General features: G+C 37.0%; 1 protein-coding gene across 11 annotated transcripts in view; it reads right to left on the bottom strand.

Annotated features, from left to right (window-relative positions):
* NFIX (nuclear factor I X) overlaps window positions 1-12,026 on the bottom strand; it is a 184,047-nt gene extending 172,021 nt beyond the window's left edge. For 5 of the 11 annotated variants that reach the window (XM_039347500.1, XM_039347504.1, XM_039347505.1 and 2 more), the window contains exons 1-2: window positions 11,206-12,022; window positions 10,136-10,667 (exon numbers count right to left, since the gene is read on the bottom strand). In XM_039347500.1, coding sequence (XP_039203434.1) covers window positions 10,136-10,667; window positions 11,206-11,208 — 535 coding nt within the window. In that variant the 5' untranslated portion in view covers window positions 11,209-12,022. Of the gene's footprint in view, window positions 1-8,868; window positions 8,999-10,135; window positions 10,668-11,205 lie in introns of those variants that run through there. The other 6 variants (XM_039347498.1, XM_039347499.1, XR_005557217.1 and 3 more) reach the window with 5 other exon arrangements.
* Between the last annotated feature and the right edge of the window lie 2,099 nt (window positions 12,027-14,125).

Here is a 14,125-nt window from a genome sequence, read left to right as displayed (position 1 = left end):
GATCTTTCTGAACAGCAGTACAAAGACTAAAGAGATGCATACACAGTAACAGCAGCATCAACAAGTTTACTAACCGCAACGGGAGAATTGGATTTCAGTCATTGTTTCTTGTAGTATACAAACTGGCCTTTTTGAAGATGCTACTTGCATGAGGGGGTACACTTCCTTTATTTCTAGTTATAGTTATATTATTGCCTGAAAACCTGGAATAACATTCTCTATTCAGTCAAAGGGGCCTCAAAAGGTCTAATAAGAAACTGCCATTTATGTATGAAATGTTTGTTACAAATCATGGATTTTAAACGTAGGAAGAGAGCCATTGAGTGAGAGAGACAGAGTATGCAGGAATTAAGTGCAAATAATAAAAACAGTGCTGGTATATGGGCTTAAATGTACAGAAGTAACCTAGCACTGATTTGAACAGAGGTACTTACAATTTGATGAGTGGCAAATCGTTAAGTTAAAAAGCGAACAAAATTCAGGAGAGCCAGCATTATATAAATAGAGCCAGGCAAAAGGAATGGAATCTCAACCCTCCGTTTAACCACTGAACCCCTATGGAAGTAGTGGAACAGCCTTGTAAAAAGGGTGCACACACACCCTTTAAAAAGGTGCAGTTACTGTTATTATACTGTAATAAAAAGCTGCAGCCCAAGAAAATTCCCTTTCTTGCAGCTGAAACTGAGTGGATAACTGCCTGCCTGCCTGCCTGCCTGCCTGCCTGCCTTCTTTCTTTTTTCTTTCTTCGCATTTTTCTAATATGAACATAAGGATTTCAATTTTTTTCCAAGCTGTATGCAAAACAGCTGTCTCAAAGTGAGAAGCCAAGTCAAAACCTATTTCCCTCCTGTAACAATGCCCAGATTTAAAGGGGGTCCGCAGAAGGAACTTTTATATTTGGGAAGCTTTTTTGGAATTTGGATTCCACATAGGAGTGTGCTGAAATAATAATCCTATGGCAGTTGCTCTTCTTCAAGAATCATGACGTGGTAGCACTCGCTTTTCTGTCTGACAGAAAAAAAATAGTAGTGTTTAAATTTAGGATTTCCTACTTTTTTATTTACTCCAATGTTATATTCCAATATTTTGTTCCAATTCAATCATCAATATGGAAGGGGAAAAGAATTCCCATAACATTTGTGCAATTAAGTCTAAATATATTGGACATAAAAGGCACCACGCTCTGTAGTTTTATTTCTGAAGCATTCAGTAGAAGACAGATGAGCCCAAGTCTAGAATATGACATGTAGTGTAGTTACCTGAAAGGAAGACTATATTTGCACAAAATATTTTACCTTTATAATTGGAGAATTGTCCTGGATGCACTGTAAATATAGTAATAAAAGTATATGAACTTTTTTCAGCCTGATCTTCCTTTCAGGAGGGAGGGAATACAATCTTAAATTCAGGATCTTTTTCCTTTTGGGCGAATATGGCAACTGAGGTCTTTGGTGTCATCTTTTAAAGATACATGAAACATCACAGCAAAATAGCATGCTAGTTTGTAGAATGTAAAATATTTGCTATTTTAATATTTAATATTGTTAAAGATTTAAAACCAATCTCTGACCGATTTTCTGCTATATATAAAAAAACTTGAGTTTACACATTTTCATATTCTTCTACTTGCTTTAAAAAAAAAACTAGGGTAAGTCAATTAAAAATCCAGTCACTTAGCTGTTAAATTTCAGAGGCATAATCCCCAGATTGGCTCTAAAGGGTTAGTCCTCAGGTGGCCTGTCCCTATACTCCTGGAAAAACACAACTTGTATTCAGGTCCTTTATTGTAGGGTATAAGCTTAATAAGAACCATTGAGGTTATTAACCATGTTAATAAAAAGCAGGAGCATTTTATAATTATGGTTCCCCACTCCCTACATTTCTTCTTTGTATGCGAATGAGGTAGAACTATGAAATGTACAGTATCTGTTTCTCCCGAGTCTCCTGAGTTTAGTCTTAAATCTGGAATGATTTGAAGTCATGACTACATGGATATCTCTATTACTGAAGCCCCCGCATGAAGCCAAATGTCTAAAGTTACAAAGAGACTGTGCCAGCTAAATGCCTGTTTCACCAGCCCAAAATGTTAAAAAGTTCCCTTAATTGCTATAAGGGGTATCATCACAAATTATTTTTTAAAATGTTTTCATTTCAATGAAAGCAATATAAATTACAGTCTAGCCTTTCTGGGTTTGTATGGTCCTACAAGCTGTCCCTCCATACTTCTGGGAAAGAGGTAGTTATGCTATTACTTATTAATAGGCCCCAGCAGTCTCAGACTTTTTAAACTGAAATTTGTGAAGATTGTTGTGCTGGACACATGTACAACTATACCATCATCACAGATGCAAAAACTGATTATTACACGAATAAGGATCTCAACAAGATACACTAGAAAGGAATCCCTTTTTATCCCTAATTGATCTGGAATAAGAATGTCATATACTAAAATACATTTTTAACCATAGGACCCATCTGAGATGGTATAGGTTCTCCTGTTTGAGCAGAGGGCTGGACTAGAAAACCTCCAAGATCCCTTCCAGCTTTATTCTATTCTATCTTAACATTGTAGGACAAGCAGCATTACCTCCTCTACTTAATTCTCTCAGATGTCAGCAACTTTAAGTACATATCTTACAATTTTACATCCCATCTAAAATGATTAAACTGTTGTCTGCCCAGTTCCCTTAGGATAAGGTCAACTAGATAATTAAATGAATGGTAATGAAGCAGCTTTATAGCAAAACAAAACAAAATAATAAACTAATTAGCTCCTCCTTTTTTGCAAAATTACATTGTTAGCTTGGTTGCTAGATGTCTGAGACCCTGTTTCTCTTCTCTAATCCTCATAACTCAGATTTCAGGTCCATTTGTTTATTTATAATTTATTTATTTATAATTTATAGTTTATTTATAATTTATAATTCTTTTCTCTTGGGAGCTCCAGGCCATGTACAAAAAAGGCTTTCCTTAATTTTTGTCCCCAAACAACTCTATGAAGTAGGTTCGGCTAAGAAGAATGACTAGCACGGGAGAGGACAGTACTATAGGAGTGGGGTTAATCCTTTCCTTGCTTGCTGCAGATCACAGTTCTGCCTGACCACACAGCCTGGGTGGTTGTAAGTCCTCCAGAACTAACTCAGGAGGGGGCGAGTAGTGGGAGGAAGCAGAAAGAGAAGAGAAAGTAAACCATTCCTCCACGCTTCCCCCCTTGTCAAGGGGTCACACGGCATTGAAAGAAAGGGAAAAAAGTTATATCCCTCACAGTGAAGCCTCATCTCTCTCTTGCTCTCCTGAATATGCTGAGCTGAATCCACACATAGCCAACCCTCCCTGCATCCACCCACCTTGGAAAATGAAAGCAAACAAGAACTAAAATAAGGCTTCTATGGTGTGGTGTTTATACTTCTGGGTCCGTGAAAGGACCTTTCAAGTCAGACAGCTCAGCAGAGAAACAAGAGAAATTTTGCTGGATAAATCTTAGCAATTAAGCAGACCTGGGGAATTTTTGTACCAGATGTCTTGGCTTTTTTCTCCCCCTTGCCCCTCCCCATTCAACCCTGCCTCAAACATGCTACATATCCCACAACGTGCAAGTTAATATGTATATTTTAACCTCTATAATAACCATCCAGAATTGCTTCATAATTCTGGGTTAAGCTAAAGCATTCAATAAAAAATTGAGTTTACTCAGCAGGGAAAGAATACCCCGCAAATAAATCAGCTTGCTGAAATTTTGGGAGGAATGAAATGGGAGGCCAGATTGGATTAGATAAAAATGGTGGAAGGTGAGCAGGGACATCTGAGGAGCACCCTATATAGCAGAAGATGGTACCAGAGCAGCACTCTGGTTTACTTGATGTATAGTGTCTAGGAAAGAAACTTGATGTACTTACTCAAGAGAAGTTTCACTTCATAGCCACCACTTAACACAATGGTGAGTTCCTTGTTATGTCTCCACAAAAGGATAGAAATAAAATTTAAAGGTACTTATATTACATTTTAACTAACTGGTGGCCACCAAAAAGGGTGGATTTATAACCTTATTTCAGTCTTCCCAAAATAGGCTACATGATGTCTGTGTGTGTGTGTGTGTGTGTGTGTGTAAGAGAGAGAGAGAGAGAGAGAGAGAGAGAGAGAGAGAGAGAGAGTATGCAGATAATCATGGAGCACCTGATCATATCATCATGCACCTGATGTCAATCACAATTAACTGGATGGAAGTTCACAAACCTCTGCCTGGTGCAGAGCAAGATCTATGGGAGGAGACCTGCAAGCTGCAGCATTTCCAGGAACTGGCACTTCAGAAAACAGGTGGGGCAGAGAAAAATGTGCCCAAAGCATGGGGGATGGGAAAGATGCCCACTTAATCTAGCCAATCTTTCTCTGCTTGCAGTAGGAATAGAAAACAATTTTTTACACTTGAGGGACTGACACAGTTTTTAAAATAGGTTAATATATTAAAGCTAAGAGAGGAAGAGAGAAATGTGATACATATAAGACTGACTAATGCTATTATATTTAAGCTTTTATGGATCAAACCTACTGCATCAGAGTACCTGCTAATCCACCTATGACTATTTATTACCAATTTCTTTCTGTGTCACTTGATTCCCTTTTTTTATTTCCTTTTGCTTCCTTTCTTACAACTTTACTATACAGTCCTTCTTATAGGAATGTGCTCCACATTCAAACCTGATGGTAGACTTGTTTAGTTTTATTCTGCACTTCAAAAAATAGATATAGCTATTTCTTTGCAAACTTAAATTTCCATGATTATAAGTCTATATTAGTGTCCACTGATTTCAAAAGGGATGGATACCCACAGCTGATCAAACACCATTGCTGTATCGATTTGGAAAAATACATAGCTTTCCTGGAAATGACGGATTGCAATTGATTTTCTCAATACCATTAAAAAGTTTATTCAACATAAAACGTCTCAAATTAGGTAGCATATTGTTCAGCGCATTTAATTCAGCACTCACAATTATACTGTAGTTATTCAAACATTATTTTTAATGTATTTCTATTATGTATTCATATGTTGAAATATCTCACCGCTCCCATTTTCCTAGAACTTAATTTAGAAGTCTTTCACCCTTCTGTCTTCTTCATGTGCTTTTTGGTCAAGAGCTTTTCGGACAGCTGTTATTGCAGAACTATCTTTGTCTTTAGGGCACACTTATTTTTTATACTTCATAATGATATCTAGGCAAATTATCTTTACTAGTTCTAAAAAAGCACCTTTTAAAAGCCAAATTGGATATACACTTCTATTATTCCATTCACGTTTACATTCTGGTGTGTCTGATAAGGCTTCTGAAGTATACATTTCTTACCATAACTACACTGGGCCGCTTTTTGAAGCTTTTGGTAACAAAATATGAAAGCACTTGCATAATTCCACATCTTCCCTAAAATTAAATCGGGAAACCAGACTAACAATGCAATTGTTAACTACCATTCAGCAGGACAATGCCCGTCCTTCCATCAGTGGCATTATTTAGATCAGAATTTGCTCAACCAATCATTTGTTTTTCTGTTTTAGAGATACTTCACCTTCTTAGCACTTAACACTAATACTGGAAATATAAGGGGAAATTGGTTTCCCCTTAACTAGAACAATTATAACTTGGAATGGAATCTTAAGGTGCCCTGATCCTGCTCAATCTAGAATTACTACAATTTTAATTCTCCTACTTGCTTCCTCTTTCCAGAGTGAATGCAGCTCTTGATAAGTTGTACTTCAACTTTAAAAGCACAATTTACACATCTTTTTTTTTTAAACGGGGACAGGAAGATCACATTCTGGTGATATCAGATACAGTATTTTACACCCCCCCCCCAAATGCACTATATGTGGAGTGAATAATGTACTAGTTTTGTACATTACTGTATATTATTTGTAATATTTTAATTCAATTTTTCATAGTTAGAATACGAAGGCTAAAACACAGCAGTAACCTCTCTATCTTAAAAACACAACTTCTCAGGGCAAACTTCAGACAGTTTAAACAGTCTACAGTATACTACCCACTATACTTAACTGGAAAGAAGGATACTCATATTTTCCTGAACACTAAACAATAAGTGTCATTAGCTTTCTCTAGAATCTCACCAGTGGAGGTTAGGGTTTATTCTTCCTTAGCCATGTCAAACTTGTAACTCACCATCAGCCTATGATTTGGGAAATGGCATGACAACTTTATGTTGTTTACCATTCATATAAAATATTAAAAGAGGATTGTTTTGTAGCCAAGAAGTAACCTAGCACCAAAGAAATTGTGCCTTCTACTTTTAGGGCGGGAAAGGCAGTCTTTTTCATAACAAAAGAAAGAAATGAAGAAGACAAGAAAACGCCAACATGGTAAGAATAGGAAATACATCTGGCATTTGTGCTTGGCAAAAAATATTAATTTTTGGATCTAATAAAAGACCCAACTATTTACAAAGCATGCTTTCACTAAGGGAGGACTCTCTTCTTGTTTTAAAATTTAAAAGAAATAAGGAAATAGACCAACTCCTTAGAAACGAACATGACTTGTAATAAAACAATGATATAAGTTAGCGTTTCATTGAATGAACTTTCATCAAATGGGTTTTACAAATTTTCATAACACCAAGACATACCCAAACAAGCTAAAACAATGCCCCCATAGCAGGGATGAGAAATGAATTGGCCTACTGGTTTTAAAACCATATCTGTAAAAATAAATACTTTGGTTATGGTTTTAAAATGGGGTAGAAGTGATAGGTTTATCCATGATTGCTCTCTAAAAATAAGATTAACTGAATCAAAAGCAAATTGCTCTAAATTCTAGTAAGTGCACTATTTTACTAAGTTATGTACTGCAATTAAGATCAAGCAACTGAGAAAATATAGTAGTCTCTCCTCCATGCCATAGGAGTGATGTCCTCTTGTCCCCTTTTTCATTCTCTCGTGCACAATTAACAAGTTACCAATGAAAGAGCAGCACATACTGTAACCTAATGATGTGATATTGGAAACTGAGATCTGAATCTTCCATCTATTCTTAAAGAAATCAGCTGTACCGATGGGAGGACCCTGAACTGTATGGGACTATCACGCTTTCCCAATTAAAATCATTCTCCAGTCCCATTACTATTTATTCCATGAAGAAAAACATGTAGATTAAGAAGTTAAAAATATGCATTATTTTTACAGTTAGGAGACATGAATAAATAATTAAAATTTTATGATGGAAAGATTTTCTACACATTTTACATATTTTCTTAGCAAAGACCCACAATTTTTAATACTACTGCTCCTGTTTTTGTATTGCTTAAGGTGTTATTTTTGATTTAGACATGGATAGATAATACTGCCACTTTTGGAATTGGGCTTTATGCCACCTTGGCAACATGTGTTCCCAAACCCATACAGTATATCATGTTTTTTTCCCCTTAATAATCTGATGATTGACTTTGATATATAGTCAAATAGTCCAAGTATTGTTCACAGATGGGTCGGTGAAAAGGAGAAAGGTGAGTTTAACCTATCCTGCATCATTGATTTTCCAGGTCTGTCCCAAAGTTGTTTTCCCCTTCTCCACTACAGTTGAACTTGCTTCTAGTCCAGTAACAGGAAAAATGCATACATGCATACATACATACATATATACATATATATAACAGGAAATCAGGGGAGGGGTGGTAGTAATTTCCCACACTGACTTTTCTCTACAAATATCCAACATCTCATTCTTGCATTTGCCATAAGAATTTCCTTGAGGATTTTTCTTAAAATAGAAAGCTCAAATAATAAATAAAATATTATGAAAAGCACAGAATTAGGAACTGTTGGCATGCAATCAGTAAAAAATCTGTCTGATTTACTGCCTATGCTACGTATTGCTATCTTTATTTAAGACCTGTACAGTAATAAAGGTAGGATAAAAGAAGGCAGTATAATGGAGCAGGCACCATTCAGAACTTGGGATTCTAAGGCTAAACACAGAATCAATTGTTTAAAGTTTGGTAGGTTGTAAAATAGAGCTTATTCCACCGGTAAAAGGGATTTTAGCAGTTCTATTTTCCATATTTAGTGGCATGAATTGAATTTTCTGTTCCACCATACCTTTTCTCAGTCTTCTTTATTTCACTTAAAAGATTAAATACTTTGCAGTGTTAAGAGAATCTTGACTTGCAAAATACTGTAATATCATGCATGTTAATAATTCCATCAAATATTCATAACCCACCCGTATCTTGTTATGGCTTATGATATCTGCATACAGAAATTTAAAACTGGAAGAAAACAAACTCTTATACAAACTATTGATCTGTAAATAGCTTTAGGCTTAAGTGGCCTTCCTGGGCTTTTCATTGGAGTAGAGTGAAGAATATGGCCTATACAATCCAACTGTGAATACACACATATATACTTCCTTAAAAATGCAAGGAATTCAATTGCTTAAGGATCACATTACATTTTAAAATGATTTGCCAGCTTATTTGCCAATATCTGGGAAAAACTACTTAATCATTAAAACATAAATGATTAATTGTCAGAGGTCATTTATTTTATTCCCCTCATGAGTTTACCCAACTTTCCATATTTGACTTGGAGTATGGAATGATAATCTCTTTCAGATGATTTATCTGAATTTTAGAAAGCATGATAAGATCTACTTTATGTGTGATGCCTTGGAGTAAAATTGCCACAAATCAATACGTACATATTCTGATATGAAAGGGGAATTCTCTGTGTTTAAAATGGATTGGTGTGAATCTGGCTGGGAAGGTAATGGGGGCCTAGTTTTGTTGTAACTTTAATTAGAGTGAGAAAGGAAAAGGAAAAGCACTTGAGGAAAAGGAATACAGGAATGTTGTTTTTTTACTTGCCAGGCCTGGAAGTGCCCTGAGCTGTGCAGAATAGATGATATGAGTGTGCCAGTAATGCCATCCGCAGGCGCTGAGATGAACCTCCTGACATTGTCCAGAGGCTGCAGGACACACACTGGGTGGGCATACTCTAAAAAAGGAGAAAAGACTCCTGACAATATTATTAGACTGAAGCTATAGAAACACAGACTGTTGGGGACACATAAGGTGGCCAGAAGGTAGACAACTGGGTTTAACACAGAAGAGTCTTGTCATTGTTGAAGAAAAAGTGTCACAAAGATGGAAGTGGCATCCAGGAAAACTGGATTATTGTTGGACCCTTGACCTCTTAAAAGAAAAAGAAGCGAGAAATACTACAGAAGCAACAGAAGGAGGAAGGGAAGTTTGGGGTAGATCCTTTTGAGTACAGCAAAGATAAATCTAGAAATATTCTGCAGCCATCCAATTTGGATTTCAAAGTCTAAAGCAAATTAGACATAGGGCTCAAAATAAACCAGGCATTTCTGTTTCGATTGCAAGAAAACAAAACTAAAAGAGAGCTGGAAAAACAAATAAAAATTAAATACAGTAGGGACATGTGGTCATCTACACACTCACACATTAAAGTCAAGCTGAAAAAAGAGGCCATTAAAACAAAAGAAAGGGGTTCCAAACTATCCCTTCCACACGTAACTCTCCCCTGAGAAACTTGTTCCTGTGTGGGACAGCAGGCATTGAAAATTCATTTATTGCTCTAAAGCTGCCACACTATTTGTTCAGGAGTGCCTATCTGAACGTTTGCAGTTTACAAGCCCCGGGCATGCTGATATATTAAATTGATCCTACAAAAGAAATTAGGAAGGGGAGGGGAATCAAGCAAAGAAACAAAATTCTGACCCCAAAATAAATGTTCCTCAATTTGCCTTCTAATTAATAAAACCCTTTTCTCTTTGCTGATTGACATTTACCTAAATATTCTTTGTATACCTCCGCCCACCCACCCCCCAAAACCCAGCTTTCAGCAAAAGAGATTTTCTTTACCATAAGAAGTTACAGGCATCACAGGTAAAAAAGAACCAGGAAATCAAGAAAGACTACCCGACAGAAGGACTTTTTCAAATAATTGAGTATGATGGACTTACCCTAGTGCACATTTTAAGTTAGCAGTTTGCTAATTAGGGCTGAAATTAAAGGTATAGAGAAAAACAAAATTTTGGAGAAAAATAACTGCCTATAAAATTAAACATAAAAACCAAAAACCATGAGCAGGGTTATTTATAGGACCTACCAGGAGTGTGAACAAAATACGCCAAGTAAAGATCCAGTTCTTTAATTGTGACTCCAATGTGGTGTGGCTGGACGCAAAGGCCCGGGTTTGAGCACTGCGGCGACTTGTATAGCCGCTCCCCATCAGTACTTTCAAGGGGGATCCCTTTGAACAAGATGACCATAACTAGGTCCAGCCTCCAAACCTTGTCAGCCTGCCTCAGGCAGTCAATCCTGCGAATTTTGCCTTTCTGATCTGGATTGGAGAGGACACAACATGGTGCTTTCTTGCCCGTGATGGTCAAGACAAAGTCCTCACGAAACTCTGGGCGGATATCCTTGCGTAGCTTGGCCAGGAGTCGGGATGCCCATTTCTGCTTGATCTCAGGCTTTTCACCAAGTAATTCATCCTTCACAGCTCGTTCCTCATCCTTTGACATTCGCTTCTCGTGCTTCTTAAAGTACTTTCGCTTCCGAGCTTGCAGGTTGAACCATGTGTAGGAAAAGGCACGGACATGAGGAAGGAGAGCTTCAATGAAGGGGTGGAATTCATCCTGGGGAGATCAGGGGGAGAAGAAAGGATGCAAAACAAAGAAAGGAAAAATCCATTAGAATAAGAAAAACAGGAGGGGGAAGCATCGCAACGTGAAATTTATAGGGGGGGGGGAGAAAAACAGCAAAGTGAGAGCACATAAAGCCAAACTCAGAATACGATTAATCCAGCCAAAAAATACAATACTAGAAGAAGGATGACAAGCAGCAATTTGAGGAGGGGGGAAGGAGAGAAAACAGTAGAATTAACATTGTTTCGGCAATGCATTAGTATGGAAATGTAAAAAAAAAAATCAATCAGCTTAAAGTTGTGGAAGTAAAATTTCACTTCCTTTAAAAATAAAAGTACTGAAGTTTGTTCAGCAATGTAGGAATTAAAGACAAAATCAGTTCTGATCCCCTGTCCTAAACCCAAAGCTCTAAATATTCTTTATAAATTGAAATAATTTTAGTGGGCCTGCTAACTTTATTTTAAAAATAAAAATTTCCCTACAACAAAAGCATCCAGGAAAAAAAATAGTCAAAAATGGAAATAGTTACCATTGCTCTGTCTCATCCCGGCGAAGCTAAGCCCCCGATTCAGAAATTCTGGGCTCAGAATTGCAGAGAATAGAAGGCAGACGATATTGTGGGTATACGGGGTGGAAGGTGAGGAGAGGAGAAAAAGGAGGAAAGTAAAACTGTACGAAGGAAGTGCACACAAGAGTGCTGGATATTTCTTACATTAAATAGAAAATAATTGTTGGCTGTATTCTTCACTACAAACTGTTCACCAAAATGTTCAAGTCTTGTTTAATAAAAAGAGAGGGAAAGCAAAAAGGAAGGATTAAAAACTGAAAGAAGGCAGCTAGGAAGGGAAACCTCAACCGAAGACAGAAATAAATCAGTATCACTCTGCCTGTGCCACATACACGAAATAGGTTAAAAATGCCAAATGGCTGTTAAAACAAAAACTAGCAACAATAACAGCAATAATAGTGATAAAGGGAAGAAAGGAAACAAAATTTAAAAATAGGAAGGACAACAGCAAATAATCAGACAGGGGAAGCTGAGGCCAGGGAAGAATCTCTCTCAGCGTTGGCAGAAATGCAAAGATGCAACTTAGATGTGGCTCCCTCCGCCTGAGAATAGGGGTGATCGCAGGTCTAGGGGAAAGGGGGCAGACTCCGCTCTGGGATCAGCTGTGATCGGCTGCTGGCAAAACCCAACTGCTGGGGTATGGGGGATTTTGTTGTTGTTGTTTTCCCCCTTTTTTTCCTTTCCCTTTTTCCTCCTAAACTCTCTGGCTTGCTTGCTTTCTCCTTTCATGCTCGGTCCCCAACCATTTGCCTTTGCCAATGCCAGCAGAAAAAAAAAAAGAAGAGAGAGAGAGAGAGAGAGAGAGAGAGAGAGAGAGAGAGAGAGAGAGAGAAGAAGGATCCACCTATTTGGCAAGAAGACCTATCGTGAAGCAGCCAATGGCTGCATCAAAGGAAAAGGGAGGTGGAGGGGGAGGTTGGCAGAGAAGGAATCAGGGAGGGGGTGGCAGAGAGAGACACAGAGAGAAAGAGACTGTGCAGTTAAGAGACTGAAAACAATTTGCCAAATCGACAAGTTCGTATCTAACAAGCAAAGTCCAGCAGCAATGGCATTTTTATTGGCCCGCAGATTTTGGCTAGAAACAACTAGCAAAATATTTTAAATAAATAAATCTCCTAGAATACACCCCAACCCCAACCCCCCCCCCAAGACAGCCCCCAGACCTCATAAAAAGCAGCTGTTCTGTCTTTTTCTCTCTCTCCATCTTATTCTCCTTCTGGCACCTCTTGACCCAACTATTTCTAGGAAAAGATCTATTCAACTATAATACTCTTTAAGATTCGATCAGATTTAGCTTATTTTTTCTTAGTTCAAGTAGTGATGGAAATTCATTATCCCCTGCCCCAATACATTTCTTTGTAAGTTCCTATTATCTACCTCAGATTTCAGCCAGTCAGTCTGTCCTGTTTCTAGCAAAATAGGAGTTTTCTGCACATTTCCCCTTCCTTCTGCCACTTCATCTCAACATTTGCCAAGAACTTCAATCTTTAGTGTTGACCATCAATCATTCAATTTGTGATTTACTTAAATGGACCAGGGTTCCAGATAAAATTATTTGTCTTCTAACCATAAATCAATAAATCAAACATGACAAAACTTAACCATATTGCAAAGTTGGAACTATCCTGAAACTTTTTCAAGAGTAGCTATTTTATCGCAACACACTTTTTGTTACCTGACTTTTGATTATGTTGCAAGTTTAAAACAAAGAGCATTAGAAAAGCTGATTAAAAATAGTATTAATTAATTTCAGACAGAGAACTTTAGGAAAAAAGAAAAATAGTACAAAGAAAGACAACAAAAATAAAATTGTAATACTTTGTAATATACACAAATATAATATATATATTATATATGTGTAAAATACACAAATATAATATAATGTGTAAGATTTAAACAAATGGAAGAGGAAATCAAAAAGATAAAATGGAGAGCTTTAAACAGGATAATAAATATGAGCAGGAAAGTCAATAATAATGTTTATGATTATTAATAAGCATCCTACAATGATATCTTTAACACCATCAAACAATATCTGCCTATCCCAGTTCTTTAGGAAGGACTCAATAGGTGAATAAAAATGCCACATCCTATCTAAACACTTGACTGACTATGCAACAAATAATAATAATAATACCAGCATCTTCAAGACTACTACCGGTAGTAAATTTACTAGTATATTAGTAGTATATTTACTAGTATAATTACTGTCATAAATATACAAAGATTGAAAACAAAGAAATAATGGCTTATTATAAATCAATTGCAAATGGCAGCTATACTTAAAACAGCTTACAGTCTGCAACGATGCCTTTAATAATATTAAACAACAACATCTGCCTATCTTTGGAAAACATTTGATAGGTGGACAAAAATGCCAAAGCCATATAAACATCAGACTGACTATAATAATAATCAGTCTTCCAAAGCTTTTGCTTCAGTATGGGAGCATTTAAGAGAGACCTGGGAAATCACTTTTACTTTATTATAACTGAATCATGTTTGCTTTTTCTTAGCCCAGGGGTAGGCAACCTTGGCTCTTTTATGACTCGTGGATTTCAACTCATAAAAGAGCCAAGGTTGCCTTCCCCTGGCTTAGCCCATCCATTCTCTTAGCACCTTATCAACTTTTCATAGGGCAATAATAACAGAGAAGCTCAATTTTGCAAACAATAATTTACAATTTACAATTCAGGGCACTATTTATACTGACCCAAAGGGTAATATATATTCCTCTTTGCATTGCCATACTTGAGTTTTTCTAGTCTTGACTGCACCTGTGTGAGTGCAGACCCTGACATACCAAACACACTAGTGAGAGGCATGAAAGTCAGACTTATGCTGAGCCTTTTCTAATGCCCACTATCAGCTCCAGGCCTTG

The sequence above is a fragment of the Crotalus tigris genome, unplaced genomic scaffold (genome assembly GCF_016545835.1).
Source record: "Crotalus tigris isolate CLP2741 ecotype Arizona unplaced genomic scaffold, ASM1654583v1 scf7180000018084.670488, whole genome shotgun sequence".
Lineage (NCBI taxonomy): Eukaryota > Metazoa > Chordata > Lepidosauria > Squamata > Viperidae > Crotalus > Crotalus tigris.
Note: the sequence above shows the minus strand (reverse complement) of the source record. Positions and strands in the feature narration are given on the sequence as shown.